Genomic DNA, 27,222 nt, shown 5'->3' on the forward strand with positions numbered 1-27,222 from the left:
GTGGAGGGAAGGGGAGGAGGAGGGAGGAAGAAGAGGAGGGAGGAAGAGGAAAAGGGGCGGAGTAGAGGAGGAGGAGGAGGAAGTAGAGCAGAAAGAGGAGGGAAGAGGAAAAAGAGGAGGAGGAGGAGGGAGGAAGAGGAAAAGGAGGTGGAAGGAAGAGGAGGGAGATGAGGAGGAAGAAGAGGAAGAGAAAGAGAGAGAAAGAGGAAGAGGAGGAGGGAGAAAGAGGAGGAGGAAGGAAGAGGAGAAGGAGGGGGAGGAGAAAGAGGAGGAAAAGGTGGATGAGGAAGAAGGAGGAAGAGTAGGAGGAAGGAAGAGGAGGAGGAAGGAGGAGGAAGAGGAGGAGGAGGAGGGAGGAAGAGGAAGAGGAGGATGAGGAGGAGGGAGGAAGAGGAAGAGGAGGAGGAGGAGGAGGGAGGAAGAGGAAGAGGAAGAGGAGGAAGAGGAGGGTTTGTGTTCACACTGGGAGCAACAAGTGGCCTCAACGTTCACGTGGAGTTTTAAGCTTTAAATTCATCGTCCAATCAGGTTTCTGTGTCGTGCTGCGTTCAAGTGCTTCGTCCCAGTGTAGGAGATTCCAGCGCCGAATGAATGAAATGAAATGACGTAATAATAAAGTGTTGTTACCGACAGTGTGAACACAGACAGGGAGGAGTGTGTGTGTGTGTGTGTGTGTGTGTGTGTGTGTGTGTGTGCGTGTGTCACCGGTCTCATGCAGACGGTGACGGCGTGTCGGGGTCCGGCTCGTAGTGGTACGTGGCCTGAGTGTGGCTGTTGCCGTGCTGCTGCTGCTGCTGCTGGTTGCCGTGGGCCAGACTGTCCTGAGCCTCGTGGGCCAATGCTAACGGTGGCGGCGGCGGCGGCTGAGGGCTTGTGTTGCTCTCCAGCGCCGGCCCAGGCCCGAGCGCCGCCGGCTGGAGGTGTGGGTGGGGGAGGGGGAGGGGGAGAGGGTCGCCGGCGGCAACGGCGGCGCTGGCAGGCGTCGGCAGAGTGTCCAGCTCGTCCACCTGCGGGCCGGGGGGCTGCATGACCACCAGCTGGTCCTGCGGGATGTCGGCGGCGGCGGCGGCGAGGTTGGTGGTGGACTTGGACTTGACGCACTGGAAGTCGACGTGGCGGCTCTTCCCCTCCTCCTTCTCCCACGACATGCGGATGAACGGACGCTGCACGTAGTTGTAGATGACCTCCGGGCGACCGCCGGGGCGCCGCTTCACCTTCTCCTTGTACGTCGGGTAACCTGGGAGTGGGGACGAGCAGAGCAGCGGGTCAGGAAATATTGATAAGCACTAACTGTGTTTATAAACTACATACTAATGAGTATTCATGCATTATAAATGAAGAATTCAGTATCTATTAATGCTTAACTAATGTTGAAGGGATAGTTCAACATTTTGGCAAATTGCCATAATCCCTATAGTTTTAGCAGTAGGTTCGTTACCTTTAATTGTCGGTGCAAGCTGTTTTTAGAACGGCGGAGCAGAGCGGCGAGCTGCTCAGAGCTACGCTACGGAGGCTCATGGGATTTGTTGGTTTCCCTCATCAAACTCATCAAATCCACAATCCAACAACTCCAAAACGCTCTGGTGGACAAGTTGTGACCTGCACATTCACCACGCTATGAGCAGGGGTGCAAACTCATCAGGGGTAGAAAAGGTGAGAAGATACCGACCCCCTAGGGGGGTCCGGGGGCATGGTCCCCCGGGGAAATTTTTTTTAAAAACAACTTTAAAGGTGAATTTACAGTCAATTTTAGCACGAGACTAGGGTCCAGATTTACTCAGGTTTGCACAGCTTTTGCTCCTGTTAAACCTGCACAATCTGTCTCTGTGTTTGGTTTTGAAACATGTGAAGAGGGTCTTCAGCCTACGCAGGTTTAGCATGAGCAAAAGCTGTGCAAAACTTGGAGAATCTGTCCCTTGATGTCCATCAGATGAACCTTGCAAACCTTGCCTTCAAACTAAATAAAATTTAATACAGACTGATTGGTTCATTGTGAAACATTTATTTATTGATGTAAATGTGTTTTCTGTAGGCTACGTAGGCTATGCTCCGAGGTAGCGCTGCTCTTTCTGTCCAATAACACACATGAATGTGGTGGCCCTGAAGTGCAAAACACAACGGCAAATCAGACAACAACGGCAAAAGAGATAATAACAGGACGTTACCAGACAGAGTTGTTTTAGAGGTAAATTCATGCAAAACCGCTGATGTGCGTTCCTGTCGGGGGCAGTTTTTCAGCAAGCAGTCTCTGTATTTGCCTCCAAAACAACTCTGTCTGGTAACGTTGTGTTATTATCTCATAGTGTGGTGAATGTGCAGGTCACAACTTGTCCACCAGAGCGTTTTGGAGTTGTTGGATTGTGTATTTGATGAGTTTGATGAGGGAAACCAAGAAATCAAGGCTCCATAGCGTAGCTCTGAGCAGCTCACGGCTCTGCTCCGCCGTTCTAAAAATAGCTTGCACCGACAATTAAAGGTAACAAACCTACTCCTAAAACTATAGGGATATGGCAATGGCCCAATTTGCCAAAATGTTGAACTATCCCTTTAACAAGTTACATCAGTGAAAATGTTCTTCTAGGTTTGTTGTTGTTCTTCTCGAGGCGAACTGTGAGGACTGACGGCCGAGGACAAAGATCTACACAAACTCCGACGCTCTGCTCTGACCCAGTTACAAAACCTCCTGACTGCAGACGTGTTGTGTTCAGACTGTGAAGTTTCTGAAACTCTTATCTGGAGCAGACACAGTTACCGCTCCACACGTCGTTATAAGTAGAAGTAGAGCAAGAAGAGGAAGAAACCACTCTGGACGGTGTACCTTCGATTCCCAGGCGGATCTTCTTGAGTCCTCGGTCCTTCAGCACCGACTTGGCCACGTCTCTGTTCTCGATGTACTTGAAGAAGCGGTAGAGTTTGGTGCTGTAGATGACTGTGGGACAGGACGAGACGTCAGGACATGAGGCAGCTGGAGTTACATGTGTTTTATAGATCAGTTACAGGGCATTGATAACAACAACTCCACATGTTATATCAGTTTGACAATAAGCAATTAATAAAACACATGGATAAAGTGTTGTGTCAACCGTATTAGTCATTATAAGAGTTAGTAGTCCGCTGTAAACATCTGTGTAAAACCCAAACCCTCTTTATGGCTCTGAATACTATTACATATTCACTAATTCACTAACCAGCTCCAACCAGATCCTGAACCTAGAAGCTTCGACTGCTGGTGAACAGTTCAGACCAACGTGTGAACTAAGCTGCGTCTCGGTTCGGACACTTCCATTAGTTCACTGCCACGTAGTTTAACATCTACCTGCTCGAATTGTGACAGTGTCTCAAATGAATACTGTCGCCGTGCACTTAGTGGAAACTGACAATCGCAACCAACGTCTTCTTTTTTGTTTTCGCCCGTCAACACATCTACCGGCTTGTTTGGTTTGTAATTTCAATTAGCGATAATGAACGCCTTACTTGTAATCAGCTGGCTCCTCTTACTGGCAGAAAACATTGGCCTACCGGTATGTTGATTATTATTACATCCTGCTATGTAGCCAAGATGGCGACCTTTTTTTCTTTCTTTCTTTCCTATATTTATTTATTTTATTTGTTTAATTGTGTTTTTAACTGAGCTTCTGATGAAATTTGTGTTTTTTCCCACCATGGTGGATAATTAAGAATCGAGGGTGGGAAGTGTCCATTGTTTCACACTAAACTTTTTGGCTGTTATGAGTGCAACATCCGGGTTCTGTAAGTACACTGTGTACTGTAAGTACTTGAAAGTGTGAACACACTTACACACTCAAAATAGTTAGTGTAAGTGAGGAAGTATTCGAATTGAGACACAGAACTAGTGGAGCTTAAATGTTCAGATCAGAGTTGTCTGTCAAAAAACAGTGGACATGTCTGGTCAGTATTTACCAGAACCAACAGAGACGATGTGAGTTAATCCGGTCAGTGAAGCTCATGTGGAGGGTTTTTAGTCGTCTGTTATAAAGTGGGAGCAGATTTTTCTTACTGGTTTAAAGCTTCTTCTTTCTAACAGCCTGAAGAGAAAAGTTCACATGTATCCACTTCAGAAAGAGTCAGACAGTAACAGTGACTCAGCAGGAATCCTTCTCCTGACCTCCTGACCGCTGCAACGAGCCGGCGTCCGGCTGACAAACAGGGTCGACTCGAGGGTTAATCCAGAAACTAAATCTACGGAGTGTCGGCGTCTTACTCTGCGAGTACTCCTCTCCCATCTGCGGGGGATACTCCTCGTCCCAGTCCACCACGTCGTCGTCCGTCAGCACCACCACGTGACACTCCCTCTCTCCGCTCTGGGCGCTGGCCACCATCAGCGGCAGCACCATCTCCTCCAGGTAGCACTCGAACTGACGCCGCGCTCCGTCGTTGGACAGCTCGTGCATCAGGGCGCCTGAGGAGAGAAACCACCGAGACCAGAGTCAGATTCTCATCCTTCACTTTGTGTCACGTTTTGAACATGATGAGTATTAACGTGTTGATTATAGGCTATGGAGAGATTTGGGTTTGACTGTTCTTTAAACTTTAGTATTGCTTATATGCTTTGATTATTTTTTTTTTTGGTTTTGTTTTATTCTTGACATGTTCAATAAAACCGATAAAACTGAAACTTTTCCAACGACCAGCGAAACACAAACTCTGAGTTAGAAACAACGTGAGGTTCAATTACAGCAGATAAATAAAATAAACTTCTCCTCCTTTACAACCTGAAACTAAACAGCTGCCTTGACTTTTGAGGAAGTAAAGAAGAAGATGCTACAGTAAAAATCTTTTAAACTTCTATAAAGTATTAAATGTTCCTGCTACTTCTCAATCCACATACTCCATCAAGATCTCTCAGGTCATCATTGTCGTCCTCCGAATCAAAACCAAATTAGTTGAATCAGCATTTACAGTAGTTTTCAATATCAGTACGGTCAAAAACAGACTCCAGACATTTGGACAGACAAAGATTTGACATTTCATTTAGTTTGCTTATTTGTGTTATGAAGCACAGTGAGTTGTCTCTGACAGGGAATGTGCTACATAAATAAAGTGTCTTCTTCCTCTACAGTAGAAAACCTGACACTGGTTCAAAATAAAATTCACCTGAGATCATTATTATTTCTAATATAAACACGGGTCTAAACACCATTTTTAACCAGGTTAAAAATAAGACGCATTAATGCAAAAAGTCTCACACATTTACATTTAAACAGAGTGAAATAAACTGAGAAGTCTCGCGCTCTGATTTTAGATATCAGAGTTTTCTAGCAGCTTGTTTCAGACTTTTAGAGAGCAGATCAATTACGATCTCACAGTGGAGCAGCTCATCACAGATGTTTTCAGTCCTTTGTAAAATATCTATGGATGCACGATAACTATCAATACAGATAATTATCGGTCCGATACTTATTGGCCAAAATCCACAGATAAGTCCGATAATGACATCACTAGAGCTAACATCACCTTGATTTCACTCATTTTCAGTCTGTTTGATTTAAACAATAATTTATGTTGATTTAAATTTTGTTATTGGTTATCGGTCATGTGTAGCAGGGAGTTATTGGTGTTGGTATCAGTATCGGTAGAAAAAACAGAGTTATTATCGTGCTTCCCTAGAAATAACACAGGACTCTGACATGAATCCTCGTTAACACAGGTTGTGTTAGCGTTGTGCTAAAAGAGACGATGTATCGACCAACCTTATGTAATGATTATATAACAGGAAGAAGAGGAAGACGACTGTGAGGATCTAAACATGGACATGAACAATGAAGCTTCTGAGGAAAATGTTTTTTTATGGAGGAAAGAAATGTGTTAAATGTGGGTGATAAACAACAAACTGTTCACAAGAAGAAAACTCCACACAGCTGAGTGAAGCAGCTGAACAGGGATCAGTGAGGTTTTCCAGAGCCAGGAGTCGATCAATGAACTCGTCCTGGTTTGATTTCCCTCGTGCTGTGAAACTGTGATTTAGCTCCAACGACACAACGACTCGGTTCTTCCTGGTTTCTCTGCTCGTCATGAGACTCAAACAGCAAAGCTCTGCAGCAGCCGTGACCTAAATATTATTATCATCATCATCATCATCACCACCTCTGCCTGCGGAGCTGCTTTAACGTCTGAAACCATCATCAACGCTTCAAACACGTTCAACTAAAACCAGCAACAACTGAACCAGAGAGTGAAACCTGCTCACGTTTGTTTGGCTTTCACCATAGCAACCGCTTCATTTCCCAGCTAATCATGACCTACTTACACACACACACACACACACACACACGCACGCACGCACGCACGCACGCACGCACGCACGCACGCACGCACGCACGCACGCACGCACGCACACACACACACACACACAGCAGGCTCAGGCTCCACCTCCCACACACACAAACACACAAATAAAAAGGTACCAACAACAACAACAGAAACATCCAGAACACACACATGTAGCATGATGTAATTACACACACACACACAGACACACACACACAGACACACACATAGACGACACAGGTGCATCGGCTGTGAATACAAAGCTGCGTCGGACTCTCTCACAACGTTTACAGTGATGAGCTCTGTGTGTGTGTGTGTGTGTGTGTGTGTGTGTGTGTGTGTGTGTGTGTGACTCTCTACTGTGGTGCAGTTACACAACCACAACAATAACAACAACAACAGAGCTCCACTCTCACCAAACTAAGTGAACCAACTACACGAACGCTTCGGTTCAGACCGGAGACGAGAAGCTAAACGAGCAGCATGTACGAGACGAAGTGACAGTGTGTGTGAACGATGTGTGTGTGTGTGTGTGTGTGTGTGTGTGCGAGGTGTGTATACTCACTGAGGTCTCTGCACTTGATGGTGCTGTAGTTGAAGGAGATACAGAGGTAGTCACATGCCTCCCGCAGCTCGGGAATGGAAACGCCATCAGGACAGCGGATTATCCCCGACTTGTAGTAATCCTGCCATTTTCAGCAGCGCGCACACACACACACACATGCACACGCACGCACACACACACGCCCCCGCATGCGAGCGAGCGACACACACAAACAAGTGTATGCACACACACACAAACACAGGGGAATGGATAAATGGCGGACGTTCACATGCACACACGAGCAGGAGAGAAAAAACAAGACGCCATTATTGATTCAGCTCCACTCACACAGGCTGTGCAGAGAGAGAGAGACAGAGAGAGAGAGAGAGAGAGAGAGAGAGGGATGAGGAAGAGGAGGAGGAGGAGGAGGGGGAGGGATGAAGAGCGAGCAGAGATGAAAGTAAAAGTGAGCAACGTCACAGGCGAGAGAGAGAGAGAGAGAGAGAGAGCCCTCCCTGCTCCACTTTCCATCCTCTCTCTCTGTGTCATGTGAGACGATCACGCCGGACGCTTTCCCACGAGGCCGCGGGGCAGCAGAACCGGCCTCCTCCTCCTCCTCTTCCTCCCTCCTCCTCCTCTCTTTCTCCTCCTTCTATTCCTCCTCCTCCTCTTCCTACTCCATCTTTCTCCTCCTCTTCCTCTTTCCTCCTCCTCTTCCTCCTCCTATTCTTCCCTCTCTCTCCCTCCTCTTCCCTCCTCCTCCTCCTCCTACTCCTCTTCCTCCCTCCTCCTCCTCTTCCTCTTCCTCCTCCTCTTCTTCCTTCCTCTTCCTCCCTCTTCTTCCTCCTATTCCTCCTCCTCTCTCCTCCTATTCCTCCTCCTATTCCTCCTCCTCCTACTCTTCCTCCTGCTCCTACTCCTCTTCTTCCTCCTCCTCCCTCCTCTTCATCATCCTCCTCCTCTTCCTCCTCCTCTTCTTCCTTCCTCTTCCTCCCTCTTCTTCCTCCTATTCCTCCTCCTCTTCTTCCCTCCTCCTCATCCTCTCCTTCTTCCTCCCTCCTCCTCCTCTTCTTCCTCCTCCTATTCCTCCTCCTCCTACGCTTCCTCCTGCTCCTACTCCTCTTCTTCCTCCTCCTCCCTCCTCTTCTTCCTTCCTCTTCCTCCTCCACCTCTTCTTCCTCCTATTCCTCCTCCTCTCTCCTCCTCCTATTCCTCCTCTTCTTCCTCCTCTTGTGTTTAAAGTCCAGTGACAAACACACACTCCATTAGATCAGCAAAACCACAGTTAACGACTCATCAGCTCCTCCTCTGTAATAACGTCGGTCCAAATGGAAACGATTCGCCGTTTGCCAGAAACATTTCCGAGGCCTCTCTCTCTCTCTCTGTTTCTCTCTCTCTCCCTCTCCGTCTCTCTCTCTCTCTCTCTGCAACAGAGGAGTGTGTTGTGTTGCTGCTCTGCCTCCTGTGACTCTCTGACGTCTCTGTGCCGCTGCCATGTTTTGTTTTCCTATGAACATCAAATGAAACGAGGCTTCGACATCCGCACTACGGTAATCACCGGGGCCTGTTCCACTCTGAGCCGGTGGAGAAGAGGCCCAGTCTCCGGAGCCGCGGTGGAGAAGACGTGAACGACGGCAGCAAAACACGAGCATGAAAACAGAAGAGAAGAGCTAACATCCACGGCTGTTGTGGAGGTTTAACTTCTTCCATCTTTTCTCTTGATGTGATATTGTTGAAAGCTCAAGAACAGCTTCTAAATGGACCTCGATGTTTTCAAAAATACCAAAAACTGCTTGAATCTTCATTTAGTTCTCTTATAAGATGATTTCTGGGTTATTTTATTTCTGGTTTATATTTTTTTTTATGTTTTTTATCGTTCTTTTATTGAAAGTCATTTTACATTTTCTTTTATATGTTGGTCATCTCAAGAAGACAAGAAACAGTTTTCACAGCGTTATGAAGGTTTGCTGCGTGATTTGGCTTCAGTGTGGATGAAGCAGGTTGTCAGGAAGAAGGCACAATGTTTTATTGGGCATCCTGACTAGGGATGCACGATAATAACTATCGGTAAAGATAATTATCGACCCGATACTGGCAGATAACTATCGGCCAAAATACACAGATAAGTCAGATAATGACATCACTAGAGCTGTTTATACTCAGCCAACATCACGTTGTTTTCGCTCATTTTCAGTCCGTTTGATTTGAAACAATAATAAATGTTGATTTATAATAAATACATGTTAAAGTTCAGAGTTAAACATCCACAGATTCATGTAGTGAAACCTGAGTGATCCACCTGTTCAGGATCATTCACGTACGGACACAGCTTTGTAATATCACATCTGCTCAACCACACCTGGAAGTCCCAGTCAACTCAGTGTAGATCAACTCATTGTGGACTAAATAAGAAGATGCCATAAAATAGTGTTGGTTAACTCCCTAACCCTTTAACACTAAAATATAACTACATATTATTTTATAATTTTAAGAAAAATAGCAGCAACACCTACATAACAAAGGGCTCTCAACAAAATGTAATTAAGTGCATAATTTAACAAAATAGTGGAGCTTGATTTTCTATTTTTCTTCTTTATTCTTCACTCCAACAGTCTCTCAGCAGTTTTAAGAGAAAAAATCTCAGCACATCTTTTAACGACTGAGCAGCTTTTACACCTTTTCTCTTTCTTTTCCCACCTCAGACTGTGAGGAGAGAAGAAATAAACAACGGAATAGATAAAATAATAAGCAGACAAACGATCAATCGTTCATATCTGGAGACTCTCTAAAGCCACTGAAGCCAGATTCCTAACAGGAGGATTTCCATCTAAAGACCGAGCTGATGGGCAGTCGACGGATTAGAGGATGAATAAACCAGTGCAGTCTGCTGTATATTTCACCAGGGCTCTGAACTCACTGGGCCACAGAGAGAGAGAGAGAGAGGGAAGTATAGAAGAAGAGAGGAATAAAGATGAGGATAAAAAGATCAGGAAAGTAAGACATAGGAGGGGAAGATGAAAGACGGGGCCACGGTAAGTAAGAGAATAAAGAAAAGAGAGACGGAGGGAGGGAGGGGAGAGGAGGAAGGGCAACAGAGGAGAACAGCGTAACGAAGTGGGAAGAGAGAAAAGCTGCAAGAAACTGAGACAAAAAGAGACGTAAAGGGCAAAAGAGACAAGAAACTCACCAAGATGGCTCTGAAGACGGTGGAGCTGATGCCGTCGGCCACCTCGAACTCTCCCTTCTCATTGGGCCGCGTGAAGTTGTTGTCCCGGCCCGAACCGAACATCCTGAAAAAACACACATGATGAGGAACGGCCCTTACACACAGGTACATTTTTTTCCCTTTCAAATTCCCTTCACACAGCGAAAAGGTGACATACAATTTTTTTTTTCGGAGTGAGGTTGATTTTTCTGAACTTTCTTCTGCCAGGCAACTAAACGCATCAACCAATCATGTTGCGTGTTGCATTAAACAACCCTACACACAACACTATAACTGTGACAACCTGTGTCTCTCTCCACCTTGTCTTGTTTGACAAACATTACAAAGACAACGAAGTGAAGGACGATGTGTGGCGAAGCATCGGTGAACAGCTGGGCCGTCGGGACACAGATCAGACAGTGAGCTGCTGCTGCTGTTGGAGGTTGTAGAGTTGGGAACAAGACGACAGCGGCACAGCAGGTAAAGGAACCGCTGTTGAATATGTGAGGGATAATCAACCTGTAGGTGTGTGTTGTACGGGTTTCAGGCAAAGAACCACCTGACAAGAAGCGAAACTTGGGTTTATATAATCGTTGCATACAGGGCTGGGTTTAAAAAAATGTATTTTTTCCAATTCATATTGCTCTTCATTTGATATCGATCTTTTATCATATGCCATTTCCTATTTCCTCTGTTACTCTCGTGCGATTGACTGTTAAACCCGTGGAGTGGGTCATGGTAAATAAATGTGCATTAATGCAACTGCATTTGGGTCCATTTGTAATGTTAACATTATTATTTTAAATAATGCACCAGGTTAGAGAGTTCCATCTTTGTACAATTTGCAGCATTAGTTCTGTGGAAATCTCTTTCATAATCGAGCAAAACTGGTATTAAAACCAAAATGTCACTGAATGAATCAATATCAAATCGAATTGTCAAATCGGGACCTTGTGAATCGGAATCGAATTGATTCAGTAAATCAGTAGTGATACCTAGATCTAGTTGCGCATATGTGTGCGGTATGAATGGTTTTGATGCAAAATATTTAGCATTTTCATATCTTTTATTTGTTACGTCCCTGGTGTGTAAAGGACTGATGGAGGTCAAGAAGACATTTCTACTAGCGTTTCCTATTGAAGCTTCAAAGCTGCAGTGAGACTTTTACATCTAAACCTTTATCATATACAAATACTGGTCTGTTGCCACCAGCTTTAATTCAATGCTCCTTGACACCAACTCGTCAAGTGTCTGAACTCCAATAAAGAGATAAAAACCTTCTTCTTTAAACATCATAGGTTTTAAACAGTGTCGGCTGCTGTGTCTTGTTGGTGTCGTGGTTTGAAATCAAAGATCACTGATCAACATTGAACTCCAACAACAGACAGTTCCCCTCCTCAGAGAACCCGAGGTCGCTCTGCGTCTCTTCAGACCTGAGAGCTGCTGATATTTGCATCGGAGACGAGTTAATATTAGATGAGGGGTTTGTATTAGTCTGTCTGTAGCTTCAGCACCACGGACAGCGTCACGCTTCTATCAATAGGTTGTGGGCAGTGAGAGGGAGGACGGCGTGTTTCTGGTAACGTGTCTATAAATAAACAGGAAAACATGCCAAATGATCTTATATCTTATCAAGTACACTCATAATCTCATAATCCACAGAACTCCACTGGTGTACAGGAATTCTACAACAAACTATAAAATCTCACAAGATGAAAAACATATTATATATTAAACTATAGTAAACTGCAATGCAAATGTCTCTCTGTCACTCACTCACTTTTGGTTTATGTAATGTAGTTCAATAACTTTAAGATATTTAAAATTATTCTACAAAAGTATCTGCTTGTGTAACCATCTGAGAAACTTTGTGTTCTTCTGTTCAATCCAAACTTTGTTTGAATTCAAATTAAATATGGTTTAATGGTGGAGGACTTCTGTTCATAGCACAGTTTTATATCGGCTGAAAAACATAATATAATACATAATATATTTCTTTTCAGTGAAAGTATGTGGTCTTATGTAATTAATTCAAGCTGGAGGTATGAAAAATGTTTATATAATAGTCTGGCTTTTCATGGGGTGGTGTTCATAATATTGGGCCTCATTCACGAACCGTTCTTAAGAACAAATTTGTTCTTAAGTCCTACTTACGAAGTTTTTACGAAGATTGTGGCATTCATGAATGTTTTCTTATCCAGAATTTGTTCTTAACTAAGAACAAAATCTACGAACAGTCAGGAGTATACTTACGCACTTTTAGGTGCTGAGACTTCTGCAAAAATAACCGATTATAGCGTTTTCTTTTGTTCTGCAGTTGTATGATATTATATGATTTGAATAAGAATTATTTTCTTATCTTTTATGATGTTTTTAATAATCATATATATTAATAATAATAATAATAATTGACGAATCATTTCAGTCTCTTAAAAAACATTATAGACACTTAATTCATATAATTTTTTTCTCCCTTTTCTTTGGGGGCGGGGGGGGGGGGGGGGGGGGGAGGGGGCATACAGCTGCCGATATGATTTTTTTTTCCTAATTGCGGGCTGCAACAGTGCACCTACTGTAAGTGTTCACACTACACACAACTGTTTTTTTTTCATATGTGATAATATGATGATATTTATGGTGGCACATGTGAGAGTGTGGTCTCTGATAACAACCGAAGAGCTGCATCCACGGCTGACGCTACTAAATATAAATATAAAATATAAACTAAATATAAGCCTTTCGTTTGTTTCTTTGTTTAATTCCTGCCGCAGTAGCGCCACTTCACTACTTAAGTGAAGTTAACTTCTTACGCTTGGAGTCTGGTGCTCCCTCCCAGATTTTCATTTGCGCATTTCAACTTTCTTTCTCACTTCACCTTCTCTGCTCAGTGCCTGTGGGTTCTGTGTGCACACGGCCCTGCAGTCTCATGCCCTTTTACGGGCATTGATGGGGCTGTTACCTATGCTAATCATATGTTAATTAGACTCACCTGGCACACGCCCTCAACTTACGAGGAGATGGCATTCATCAAGTAGGAACACAGCTGCGAACAATTCTGAGGCTTACGAACGCGTTGATGAATCTGACGTAGGGTTTTCTTAAGGAACCTCTTAAGAACAACTTAAGAAAGAATCTAAGAAGGTTCTTAAGAAGATATTGGTGAATGAGGCCCATGTCTTTGTTGTGTTTTGTGCGTGTTTACATGTTTACACGTCTACAATCAACATAATTATTTATATCTATATGGAGACAGTCATTCAATTTTTGTGGGTGTTCTGGGTTGTTTTTGTTTCTTTCCCATTCTTCCATTGTGGCTGTTTTTTTTTTTGATGAATGTACTTGTGTGTTGTAATGAATTAACAATATAATAAAAAAATTAATCACAAAGAAAAATGAAAATGTAAATGACATAAACAACACTGGTACACTGCTCTGTGGGTGGTTACCTGCCCAGCATGGTGTTGGGTTGAGCCGTGAAGATGGCCGGGTCCACCACGAACCGCGTGTTGTCCACAATGAGCGTCACTCTCTCGGCCAGTCTCAGTCCGCTGCGGTGTCCCTCTTTACCGCTGAGGTCGTACACGTAGATCATGTCGCAGGGGCCCTGGCCCAGGCTCTTGGGGTGGTGGTCGAGCCCCGAGAGGCCCAGGGCCCGAGGTATGTGTCCTCCGATCAGAGCGCCTCCGATGTGGGAGTAGGGGAGAGAAACCCGGGGAGGACGTGGGCTGGACGACCTGGAGGATGAGCCTTCGTCTCCACGGTCGCGATCTGACAGGGAGAAAGAGAGAAAGAGAGAGAACGACTGATGAGGATCAACACAGGTCAAACATTTAAAGGGATACTTCACCCAAAATCAATAATTCACAGATTTTCTACTCACCGTCATGCCAAGGAAGGGTTTGGAGAACTTTCAGAGTCATCAAAACGCTTTAGGAGTTCCAGGGGGGGTCCGGCTGGCAACGGATTTTCATATAATGGCGGCGGATAGAGTTCACTTTTGAATCGTCCAAAACACACACTATGAAACATCCAGATACCTCCATACTGCTCGTCTGTACTGACCCAAGTGTCCTGAAGCCGCCACATGAAGAAGTTGTTTGGAAAAAAATAATTTGATCTCTGTTTTTATCCTTGTTGTAGCAGTAGCTCCCAGTGGCTTTGTTGTGTTTGTGCGCATGCGGGAGATTTGCTGCGAGATGTTCGTTCGTCGTTGTAAACCATTGGATGTTTGATGTAAACACGGAAGAGCATCTCTTAGCAAATCTCACGCAGCCACTGGGAGCTACTGCTACAACAAGGCTAAAAACAGAGATCACGTTATTTTTTTCCGAACAACTTTTTCATGTGGCGGCTTCAGGACACTTGGGTCAGTACAGACAAGCAGTATGGAGGTATCTGGATGTTTCATAGTGTGTGTTTTGGACGATTCAAAAGTGAACTCTATCCACCACCATTATATGAAAATCAGTTGCCAGCCGGACCCCCCCTGGAACTCCAAAAGCGTTTTGATGATTCTGAAAGTTCTCCAAACCCTTCCTTGGCATGACGGTGAGTAGACATTTGGTGAAACATTGTTTTTGGGTGAAGTATCCCTTTAAGGCTGCAACAACAGTTTGGTAACTAAACTCTCTCAGTCTCCTCCCCTCACCGTGTTGCCGCGTGGGAGACGTGACGTTCCTGATGCACGGCGTCAGCTGGCTCTCTCCTCTCTCGTGGGAGGAGTCACGCGAGCGGTCGCTGGAGCGCCGCCGTTGTTCCCGGTAATGTTCGGCTCCTCCTCGTTCTCTGGCGCCACCGACAGCACCGCCGCCACCGGCACTGGACCCGTACAGACTCATGGTGCCGACCCGCTGATGCTGCTGCTGCTGCTGGTGCTGGTGGTCGCAGTCCAACGCTGACAAACCACACTGACAGTCACTGGTGGAGATGAGAGAACACAGTTATTATTATTATTACATTATTTTTTCCTGAATATGCTGCTAAATACTACTGTGTCACTCTTTTATGAATGTTTTGATACTGTTGTAAAATAATGACCATGTTATGTTCAAAACCTGCTTTGCAAACTTATTTCTCTTTTAAATATTGAGGTTATGTAATATTTTGGGACTTCATGGCCTGAAAAAAAAAAAGCCTGGACTAGCAAATACTCCGTCTGACAGGTTTCCAACTTGGCGCCAACTTTTCTGAAACTTTCCTTGAGGCAACAATAAACCGTTCAGTGACAGCAGTTCTCAAAGATGGATGGAGTGAGCAAAGGCCCTTTTCTCCAGGGCTCCGCTTTTGTAGATAGAGATATTTTCCCATCCTTTGTCCCTTGGATTTTAAGATCCTACGACGTGTCTATAAAAAGCAGTCGACCTGTATGATACGGAGCATCCAGAACCCTCAGGTTAACATGATCCAACTAATAGCTGCAGTTTACCAACACCAAAACAGCTCTTATGTAACATCTTATAAATCTTGTACTATATTTCTCTTAAATCTTACAGCAGTGCTTCTTTTAAAGGTCCAGTGTGTAAAATGGAGGGGGATGACATTTAGCATTCAGATAAAACCATATTCACTCTCTCTGCTGTTTTGTCCTCCTTCTTTTTCGTTGGTTTATTTATACACTCAAAACTCACGAATCACGCTCTCTGGTTGGCTGGGTTTTCCGTTTGGGCTGCCATACAAACATGGCGGCGCAAGATGGCGACACTCTCAAAAGCAAGACCCTTGCTATATATATATAAAAGAAGAATTGTAAGGCTACGAAAACCAAACAAATTTTATTTTACAGCGATTACACACTTATACAATATATTCATGGGTAGTATATTCAGATTTTGCCAATAAACCTTGACAATTATTACACACTGGACCTTTAAAATGTCCATACTTCTGTCTCTCTTGCCTTTGCTCACAGCTTGTTATTTAAAAATATTGCAATCGATGCAAAACTGTTTGGCATCTTACCCAAAAAAACCTTAATAGGGAACATGTCACCTAATTTACCGTGACACTGACTGCAGCAGCCTCATAACTGCATAACTCTGCAAAAAAGAAAAACAGACAGAAATTGAGACGACAGCCAAAAAAAAAAAAAAAAAAAAACCTGACACAGGTGGGACGTGGCTGAAGGAGGGAGTGTGGACAGGACAGAGGACTTTCTTCTCCTCAGACTGGTCCCTTGATACGAGACACAGCCCAAGTCTGGGAGTTAAACTGCAGCCTCATTCTTGGATCAGAGGCGACATCGATGAGCTGTTCCTGTTCTGCAGTGCTGAACTCAGCAGCTGCTGTTTTTTACTGAATCGGCCGCATTTAGCAGAGTCCTGACCTGCACTGGTGGGAAACATTGTTTATAACACAAAGTGGGATCAGTGTGTCGATGATCAATGATTGTACATGAGTCCATATTTTCCCGATATTTCACTTTCTGTTCTCACGTCTACAGTTTCCTGGTGAATGATGTGATTTTATTTCCCAAATGTGGAAGCTGAGGCGCGGAGGGTTTGTGACCAGGTTGTTACTGTTACACTCATGATGATGTAGCTTCATCTGCTTCCTGTATGAAGAGTCTGATCTCATCCTGCAACTCAAACCGTCCCAGACAGACGACAGGACCGACTGTTAAACAGAATAAGTGTGTGACTGGATGGATCCCATCTCCTCGCACACTGTGGATAAAAATGCTGCCTGGGACGGATCTGGTTTTGATGTAGTTTACAGCAGCAGTGATGATGATCTGTTCAGGATTCGGCCGTTGAGACAATCACACAACAAATGTGTCCGCTGCACATCTGGGAGATCCGGGGAAACGCCCGTGCTGCTTTTAGGAAAGCAACTCTGTTTTGCACGACAGTTGAGTCTTTTAGTGTTTGGAGCTTGAACCTCTGCATTTGTTCAGCTTCATTCTGTAAGAAGCTGATATTTTGACACTTTACACATTGTCACTATCATTAATGCAGTTATTTTAGCAGATATGGCCATTTGTGATTCTGATTTCAGCTGAACAGTTGGCTTTGTGTTTCATTTTAACTGTGAATAACTTCAAAATGATGATGATTAAGATGTGATTTGCGTTGGACCTAATCTTTTTTCTTTTTTTACCAAAACAAATGTTTCTCTACATCTTGAGAATATGATTTGTAGTCAACTATGGCAACACAACACTTGTGATGCAAGTAATGCACAACATTGTTGCAGCATTTTACCTGCCTGCTCTTCCTTGACTGAACCATCCCTGTTTATTCCATATTATCACATGTTGTAAACTGTTTTCTTTCCATTTCTTGTCTGTCACTCATCCTGAGGTTTCTCCCACTTTTTCTTGGGAGTTTTTCCTCAGTCGATGTGAGGGTCTTAGGCCAGACGATGTTGTTATGATGCTGTGTAAAGCCTTTGAGACAAACTGTTTGTAAAAATGGGTTATTCAAATAAACTTGCCTTGCCTTAATCAAAAAAAAAAAAGAAGAAATTGCTGCTCTAGCGGTTTGGATATTGCATCTCGCCATATTACAATTTCAATTATATTTCAATTAATTATACAGCTCTGGTGCCCCAGACCAATATAACAACGGAAACAGTCAAGATGATTATTTGCAGGAAGTCGGATCGCTCCCTGGCTGGCGATGTATATGAACTGCTCACTGCTGGGTGGTAATACAGTTTCAGACCGACGTGCACAGACCGTTAAAGGAATGGAAATATCTTCTCTCATGTTTGTTTTTTTTGTGTTTTTTTAATCCAAGTTAAGACTGAACCCCAAACTGCTGCACAACTTTTGCACTTGGTCAAAACTTGGAGTTCAAGTGGGATCACACATTACTAATCAGACAGAAACCAAAGGGCACTGATGCATGACTTCATGGAACAAGTGGATAGATTACCCGCTGCACTGACTCCACTCTCTCTAGGCACACTCACACAGCCTCTTGTGAAGTAAAAAAAAAAATGCTCCGGGGGTAAAGGGTTTATTTTTTTGCGTGCCGAGCTGTGGAACGAGAAGAGAGCCTGTAAAAAAAAAAGAAAAAGTCTGCAGTCAACTCATGTGAACCTTTACAGGAGGCCGAGTGCTGCAGGAACAAGACCGACAACAAACCAAACCACCAGCGTCAGCTCGCAGCTACAGAAACACGCCACCGCCACCAGTATCCATTAGAGAGCGACGAGTCCGAGTGAAACAATCAGAGCGAGAGGAGGAACTCACTTAGGTGAAGCACAACAAACAGGACTCGGCTTCACGCGCTGTTTTCTCTGAGATTTTTTCTCTGATAGGTAACGACCCCACAACGCCTCCTCGAGTGGCTCTCCGAGTGTTTTTCCAGAGTCGGAGGAGCAGAGCAGCCCAGAGAGAGCTGTTACACCACCTGCCCTCCATTTTCAGAAAGGACTTTAACACATACACACACACACACTCCCTCATGCATGCATTAACGCACATGTGAGTGAGTCTGATTCTTTTTGTGGGATGACTTTTTAAATAAATGATGGTAAATACATAAAGATCTAAAGACAGAAGAGTGAATTAAAAGCACATGGACGGTTTTAGAAGTACTTATAATGTGTTTTAAGGTCACGTGGACATTTACAGTCGGCTGCAACGATTATTATTAGGCTTTTCTGATCGGCTATATGGGATCTGCCAATATTTTACATTGTATGCAAATTATCAGATCGGCTGTAATGTCTTAATTCACCAATCTGATCAATGTTTTGCAGATGGCTGGTGTTTTATCCGTCTCATTTACTCCAAAGAAGTTCCACGGCACCGTTTGTTTGTTTGTGATGATGTTGCTAACTAATGGTTCAAGATTCAAAAAACTTTATTGTCAGTCACATACAGTGACAGGGCTCAAAACATAAATGTCACAAAGACATAAAACACACATTTAAAGGCAAGGCAAGGCAAGGCAATTTTATTTGTATAGCCTGTCAGTTTGTCTCAAAGGGCTTCACATAGCATCATAACAACATCAATGAGACGCCTTGGTTTAGCTTTAAACAAACAAACATAGCAAAATAGACATGTCTTATTGGTTTAAATGTGTTTTTTATGTCTTTGTGTTTGTCCTGACTGAACTTTGAACTTATATTGGCCAGTCCTTGAATGCCCTTTAGAGGTCGTTGATGTTTAACCGTTGCATCTCAGTCAGTTTGGGGCAAAAATTGCTTAAGAATACTTTTGCTGATACTCAGATAGTATAGTAAACAAGTTATTTAAATTGACATATTGCTCCCTCACGTGATCGGATCGTGATCGGCCCCAAAAATCCTGATCGCATAAAGCCTAATTATTATCTGTGATTATCGAACTGATAATTTCCTCAAAACGGATTATTGCATTTATTTTAGTATTATTCTGATATGATACATGACATTCCTGCAGTCGTGTTGATGAATGCGTCCGTTTCACTTCCACTGTGACAGCGCGGCCGTCCCATCTGATCAATAGCTTTAAGCTTATGAGGCCAAAAACACTCCCAGGTCTCACTAATGAAGAGAGGAGCTGCTCTCTGGAGATGAGCCGCCGTGAAATATGATGATGACTCCACTACTACTGTAGGCAACGGCATCAGTGAGATGGAAAAAATGGGAGCAGGTAGGGGGCGGGTGGTGGGGTGGACTTATTTTTATTATTTTATAAAAATGGAGTCAGTGACGTATAAAAAAAGAGGCCAGAGTGCTGCCTCATACTCGGCACAGCAGCACACAACTGGATACACATGAATAAACCAACACAACACAACACAACATGAAGCCATGATGGCACTTGCTGAGACTAGACCTAATTTACAGGCCGTTAATGATGTGATAATGTCAAGAAATATCCAAGAAATAACAATTAATTATGATGTAATGTCAAGAAATAGCCTAGAAATAACGGTCAATTTCATAGTCACGTTTTTTTCATAAAGGCAAAAGATTACACATGCTTTTTGTGATTTTATGGGAAAGGCCAGAATTTTTCTCCACCAAGTCCTTGCAATTGGCCGATATTTCTGGGCTATTTCTACGCAATCAATCGTTATTTCTTTGCTATATTTCATTACTATGAAATTGACCGAAATTTCTGGACATTATGATGCAATTAATTGTTATGGCTTGGCTTTTTTTTTTACTATCACGTATTAACGGCCTTGTAATTTACCCAGGTTTTTGCATGATGTGGTTGTTATATAGAGCTCAATATATTAAAAGAAACAAATCCAGTGCGGGGTTAGGACCATTTGTTAATGAATGACTTGTGTTTCCATGCGCAGGGCTTCAAAAGCCGGTAATCAGAGACGCCTCCCTGGATACTGACTGACATCTCAACGTGCTGGACGGCCGAGCAGCTGCGGATGTGATGTGATGTGATGTGATGCGAGGACCGGCCGGGCGGGCGGACAGACGGACAGGCGGGCGGGCGGGCGGACGGCTGACTGAAGGCCTGATTGAGTGGCTAATTGGTGAAATGTCTGGGTGGGCAGAGCCAGACAGAAAAGAGACCAAGCTGTAGCAACAAGGCCCCCCAAAAAAACAAACACGATGCAGCAGCAGTGTGACGACTGCACATCACCTTTAATTCCCACTAACACCCACACACACAACAACACAGTCAAGGTCACAGATCAATTATTGTTTTGATTGTTGACAATCAGTTTGGTCTCAATCAACATTAATGTAACCCCCTCTTCCCCATATTTAACTACATAATCTTATCATGCTAAGAAAATCAATCAATCAATCAATCAATCAATCAATCAATCAATCAATCAATCAATCAATCAATCAATCAACACACTGGCTGCCAGTTAACCTCGGAATATCAAATGGCAGGAATCAAATCAGCCAACGAGGAGCTTCATCTTTTTCCTGTTCACAACAGCTGAGCTTATAGAGCTGCTGCACCGTCTGACTCTGCCAACGTCCTTGAACATAAGACACAGGTCAAAACAGCAGCTGAGGAAAAGAAGAAATGTGCACACACACGCACACACACTCCTCTCTCTCTGGTTCAGTGTGTTCAGGTTGAACCGACTGACATGGACAGAGATGAACCGATATCACAGACACTACTTCATCGTATCGAGTGTGTAAAAAACACAGCACACGACACAATAAGGCAAAGAGTCTGTTATTGATTAGACAAAAGGTTAAATATTCCACTGATGAAACAACCAGCTCTCCTCAAATGACCTCGCAACACATGACTGATGTGTTGTGTTGTGTTGCACCCGACACTTACAGCGTAAATGCATGTTTTAATGTCTAAATGGGATGTTAATGTTTTTTAATTGTTGGGGCAGAAATGAGGAAATGATCATAGAGAGGAGCAGCACAAATAAAAATTTTTTTTTAAAAGCAGGTCGTCCTTCCAGCCAAACAAACAGGAGGCAGGCAGCCAGTGGTCGGAGCAGCGGGGCAGAAAGAACAAAGGAGCTGAGGAGGCAATATTTCACTCGCAGCCGGCAGCTCCTCTCATCTTTCACATGGCCGTGCAAATCTACGGCGGTCAAGATTTCACACGGCGGCGGTGGCAGTGGCAGTGGAGAGGAGAGGAGAGGAGAGGAGAGGAGGAGGGCTAACGTTTCCTGATACCGGGGGCTTCCTCTCTCTCTCTCTCTCCTGATGATACCTCAATTTCCCTCTGCTGAGTGAAAGCCTGCACATGAGTCGGTTTAATGCGTTAAAAAATACGAGGAGAAGTTTTAACAGCTCATCTAAAGGCACAGTATAAAGACACAAGACGGCAGTCTATTAAAAGCATGAGGTGAGAGCCCCGAGGGGTGAGGGTCCCATCTATTATTTAGGGGCTGCTGACACCGACACACTGATGGGCAAAGGCAGGAGAGCTGCTCTGTGGAGGAAATCTAGATATATGCTGAAGCTGAAAAAACAAGGAAATGCCCCTTTATTACAGTACTATGACTGAGATATGAGATTATATGAGATTATAATCTATGATAAATAAAGAAAGGACTCTATTCAGCACCACAGAGTCCCAGCGTGGATGTCAGAGTCCGTGATTTTCTTTTATGGAGCACTGTTGTAAATTACACACTGAATCACACCGAGGAGCAATGCCATGCACTAAAAAAAAAAGTGTATAACATCGTGTAACACAATGACAGCGCTAAATCCTCGGTGCTTGGAAAGCAGCGGACGTGCAGAACCTACCGGTCGGTGTCAGCGGGCCAAGTGAAGACAAAGCAGCAGGGGATGAGCTGCGGGATGACGGCGGCACAAAAGCCTTGCGCTCCTGCGAACAAAGCGGGCTTGCCGGCAGCTTCAGCATCCTCGCTCATTACTTTGCAACTTCATCAGCATCGTTTAAATCGCGCACTAAAAACCCCCGGACCTCGAGTCGCTGCCGGAACATCAGGTCAGACAAGATGGAAAGAGAAAAAAAACACAACAAAAATCCACCGCTTCGACTCCAAAGCTTTGGAGAGAAAAAAAAAGATGGGAAGAGTCACCGGAGGGACCTGAAACTGTGAATGGCCGCGTGCTTGACTGAATCAGAGCGATGCTGCCTTCACGTGCTCCTCGTAAAGCTCCCACTTCTGAGTGCTCGCTGCACCGGCAGTGCATTTAAATGGGAAGCAGGTCGTTAATAACGACATCTAGCTACATATATAGGCGGTTTAATAGCATTTAACCGGAGACTCTCAAATGCTGCGCGAAGCAAATGTTATGTAAATAATAAACATTGTAAGGACTCCGCTAAAAATATCCTCTCTGCTGATTTTAGTAAAAAGTGATAACATTTTATTGCTCAAGCCAAACATTTTCTTTCTTTTTTTTGGAAGATTTTTTTTTTTTTAATTATGCCTATAAAAACAAAACACAACAACCAAGAAACAATTAGCTAGTGTCTCAGCAAACATACAAACCCAGTTCAAGAACTAATTCACAAATGGACATCCCACAAAACAAAGCCCCAAATATATTTTGGGGGAGAAAATAGGCAGGCGACCTACACAAAAGAACAACAAAAACTGACACAGCTTCTCAGGACGAGCTGTTACCACTTCATCTGTCTCGCCATCCAAAGTGGGAGATGACAAGTGCCCACAAAACCAAAAACAAGTCAATTTTTACATGAGGTTTTGCAGTTATCTTTTCCACTAAATACACTTTCTTTAGTCTCTCTCACCATTTTTGAAGGGTGGGAGGTAGGGGTTTGAGCCAGGACAGGGTTATCATTTTCCTCGGCACAAAGTAGGAGAATCTGTAATAACTAGGCCAAACATTTTCAAAAGGAAAAGGACCATCAGCATTTGAATTGTAAATGGGTTGGCACAGATAGCACCAGATCCAGGCTCAGTTGTTGTAACATCGATGTCATTTGAAGGCAGCATCAAGCAGACAGTTATAGAGGGGAAATGTGCTCCACAAGCACAGGAGATTAAAGCCTGCTGAGCACTACATCTGCTAATCAAAGAGGCATTAAAGAGTCAATACAGAAAACTTAACTGACTGCTCAAATGTTCCCACAATCTCCTCGGTTCGACTGCAGAAAGCAACAAGCCAACAAAACAAAAACGTCATCATAACTTCAGAGCCATAAGGAAAATCGTATCATTTATCAATTTTAAGGGGGAATCTATTTGATTGTGAACTGTGACCCAGCAGAGAGACCTCAGGTAATTTCACCGTTGTGGCACCAGGGGACTTCTGCATGGAGCTGAATAAATCATGCTGCTGGTATACACTGATGAGACTTACATCCTGATCCTGTAACAACTTATATAATATAGTACAGACAGATGCCAAAGCCTCCCCTTGTCCACAAAGAAACACTCCTAACTTCTTGAACATCACATGAATAAGCAATAGGTCAATTTGAACTCAGTTTTACCGTCCGTCCTCCTCCAGACAGTAAAATATGTATGTATTATCAGATGAACTCCAGATTGATTCTGATGGGGAAATTTTTTACTAAACCTAAGTTACACATCGAGTCTACATGAAAATTGTTGGCCTCAAGAAAAATCCCAGGTCCAAAACACTATAAAACATAACAAAAATGTTTTGTAAAACATGTGTGTCCATATCAGCAGGAGAGTCAGCAGGAGAGTCATGGGTGTATCAGTAAACATCAATAACATGTCCAGACATGTCGAACTTGTTCCACATCAACAAACAGCTTGTTACCTGCTGGGTGTTGAACTATTCATTGTCGGTGTCTAAACCAGATGAAAAATTAGGGAGAAACTCATAATAAAATGTATTTAAGGGCCCATTGTGTAATAATTGTCAAGGTTTATTGGGAAAATCTGAATAAAGTACCCATGAATATATTTGTATAAGTGAATAATTGCTATAAAATAAAACTTGTTTGGTTTTCGTAGCCTTGTAATTATTTTTCTATATTTATATAGCAAGGGTCTGTGCTGCCATGTTTGAACGGCAGACCGAATGGAAGACCCAGCCAGCCAGAGAGCGCGTTTTGCGGGTTTCGTGTTCATAAATAAACCAACGAAGAGGAAGGAGGAGGAAACAGCAGAGAGAGTGAATATGGTTTAGATCTTCACCTCATCGCTCCATGCTCCTGAAATACTCCCAGTCGTCTCAGTCATGGTAAACAAGTTATTTTGTCCTCGGAGGCCACCGTCACTTTGCCAATGGGAGGGGTGAGTGCGAGTGAGCGAACGCTGCATACTAGAATCTGAACGCTAGATAACACAGTTTTCCCCCCATTTTACACACTGGACCTTTAAAATATTTTCCTTCAAGCCTGTTGGGGATTATGTTAAAGGGATAGTTCAACATTTTGGCAAATTGGCCCATTGCCATAATTGCTATAGTCATAGCAGTAGGTTCGTTACCTTTAATTGTAGGTGTAAGCTATTTTCAGTACGGCGGAGCGCAGCAGCTGGCTGCTCAGAGCTACGCTACGGAGGCTAACGGAATTTCTTGGTTTCCCTCATTAAACTCATCAAATACAACATCCCAAAACTCCACAGCGCTTTTGTAGACAAGTTGTGAGCTGCACAACCACCACGCTATGAGATAATGACGGAACGATACGAAACGGAGCCGTTTTCGAGGTAAATTCATACAAAACCGCTGATGCGCGTTGCGTTCAGGGACAGTTTTTCAGCAAGCAGTCTCCGTATTTACCCTGTATTTACCTCGAAAACGGCTCCGTTTTGTATCGTTCCGTCATTATCTCATAGCGTGGTGGTTGTGCAGGTCACAACTTGTCTACAAAAGCGCTGTGGAGTTTTGGGATGTTGAATTTGATGAGTTTAATGAGGGAAACCAAGAAATTCCCTTAGCCTCCATAGCGTAGCTCTGAGCAGCCAGCTGCTGCGCTCAGCCGTACTGAAAATAGCTTACACCTACAATTAAAGGTAATGAACCTACTGCTATGACTATAGCGATTATGGCAATGGGCCAATTTGCCAAAATGTTGAACTATCCCTTTAAAATGAAAATGTGATGAAAAACACATACATTTCCACTGTTGTGTAAACATATAAATGAAAATGCAGCAATCACAAAGGAATTAATTGAGAATATTAGGCTACTTGACTCACTGCAGTTACCATGGCTTAGATTGAAAACAGCAGACATGGAGGATATTTAAGTTGTAGTTAACCGATGGCATTCAGGTCATGGTTAATGTTAAGCTATAACGTCAGCTCACATGAGCGTCAACCCTGACAAGCTGCAAGACATGTATGGACAAAGTGTAGTGATTGACAGGCTGTCAAACCCCCCCAACTCATCCTGAAATAAGCCTTGAACCGACCATCATCCAGGCAAAGCTCCTGGACCAGCTGGTTTTACTCCCCATGTTTATCCTCTTCCTGAGGGGCACGTACCCACAGATTTATGTTTCCCTGCAGGAACCAATGTCTCACTCCATCAGAGCCGGAGAAACTGCCTAAATTACATATCGATTAAAGATAGTTGTTCTGGCTATGGAACCACGTTTTTTAAATTCAAAATTTCAATTTAAGTGGGTTTTTGATGATAACTTAAATATTGCTTCCCTAAATGTATGTTACATTGTTTACAATTACTTTTTGCAATTAAGATTGGACTGTAAGATTTACATTGATTTCTTTGTTTTTTAATTTTTTAGGAAAGTCTTCAGCCATAATTGATTGATTGATTAATTTTTTCTTTTTGTCTGTGTTATTTACAAGTAATTTAGCAGATCATCTACTTCTAATTTTAAAATGAATTAAGGAAAATAAGATTTCTTGATCCTGCTCCTTTTGATACATGGAATGGAACCTATGTTCAATTACCATTATGTAAATAAGTAGATAAAGATAGAACCTAGACTATTGAATATGAAGGAAATATATTATATTGTATTTTTTAAATATTATTCAGGCAACTACTTTCCATTGGGAGATTAGTTACTTCTGTTAGGCACAGTCCTCTATACGCTTCCCAGTGTCAGCTTATCAACTATGAACACATTCACAGCAGTAACTTTACATTTAGCTCAGCAGCTCTGATCAACGTAACGTTAGTTTCCTTAGCAACCTAACGTTGCAACCGTTGATGGACAGATAGCACTGAAAGAGACTGTTTTTCCATTCATAAACATTACAAAATGATTATCTATGAACTTACCGACGAGGTTATTTAAAAAAGCGAAATGTCCTTCAGCATCGTGCTTCACAAACACCTTGTAGCGACTAAGAGGATTTTGGACTTTTTGGTTAGCCTGTTAGCTTAGCTTTAGCCGCTAAGCTAAACACATAGCGGCTAACGGCTGCTAGCTGTGTAAATCAGAGTTGTTTTTTTTAACACAACCTTACCTGCTTACGTTTCATTCCGACTCGACGTTCTTCTTGTCCGGTGGCTTCTCTCTGTGAAATCAACCGGTGACCGAAGCAAAAAGGGTGTCTTCGTAACAAGTCCTAGGTTATATCAACTGGTAGCTACACTTGGTTGTAGGTTCTTTTTTGTTTTGGTTTTGAGGTAGCGGAGATCACGTTGGAAGATATCGCGATAAGATAACACATTCCTCGGGAAGCCGCCCCCCTCCCCGCGTGCACATACTTGCCAAACATGGTTATCTGATTTAAAAGGCATAAAAACACATACACAGAGGCAGATTTATTCATTTATTTGTATACATTCATAAAATATACATTTAACATAGTTATAAAAATAAAATATCATATTTTATTGTAGCCTAATATAAAAAATATAGGCTATACAGTTTTTTCAATAGTATTTTTAC

The 27,222-nt window shown here is 43.2% G+C and overlaps 1 protein-coding gene across 3 annotated transcripts; it reads right to left on the reverse strand.

The window, feature by feature from the left end:
* Positions 1-681: 681 nt before the first annotated feature.
* On the reverse strand, positions 682-26,958 carry LOC146986327 (BTB/POZ domain-containing protein 10-like). 3 transcript variants are annotated; one of them, XM_085780090.1, is made up of 8 exons: positions 22,185-22,390; positions 14,686-14,954; positions 13,484-13,805; positions 10,020-10,122; positions 6,854-6,974; positions 4,223-4,420; positions 2,819-2,929; positions 682-1,237 (listed from the first exon to the last, which is right to left on the reverse strand). In XM_085780090.1, the coding sequence occupies exons 1-8, from the start codon at positions 22,310-22,312 to the stop codon at positions 711-713; spliced, it is 1,779 nt and encodes a 592-aa protein (XP_085636216.1). In that variant the 5' UTR covers positions 22,313-22,390; the 3' UTR covers positions 682-710. The 3 variants fall into 3 exon arrangements, with proteins under 3 accessions (XP_085636216.1, XP_085636218.1, XP_085636217.1); XM_085780092.1 differs by lacking the exon at positions 22,185-22,390 and adding an exon at positions 26,803-26,951 and having other exon boundaries at positions 687-1,237; XM_085780091.1 differs by lacking the exon at positions 22,185-22,390 and adding an exon at positions 26,795-26,958 and having other exon boundaries at positions 688-1,237.
* Between the last annotated feature and the right edge of the window lie 264 nt (positions 26,959-27,222).

This window comes from Trachurus japonicus, chromosome 6 (genome assembly GCF_045865225.1).
Source record: "Trachurus japonicus isolate A0001 chromosome 6, Traja_1.0".
Classification (NCBI taxonomy): domain Eukaryota; kingdom Metazoa; phylum Chordata; class Actinopteri; order Carangiformes; family Carangidae; genus Trachurus; species Trachurus japonicus.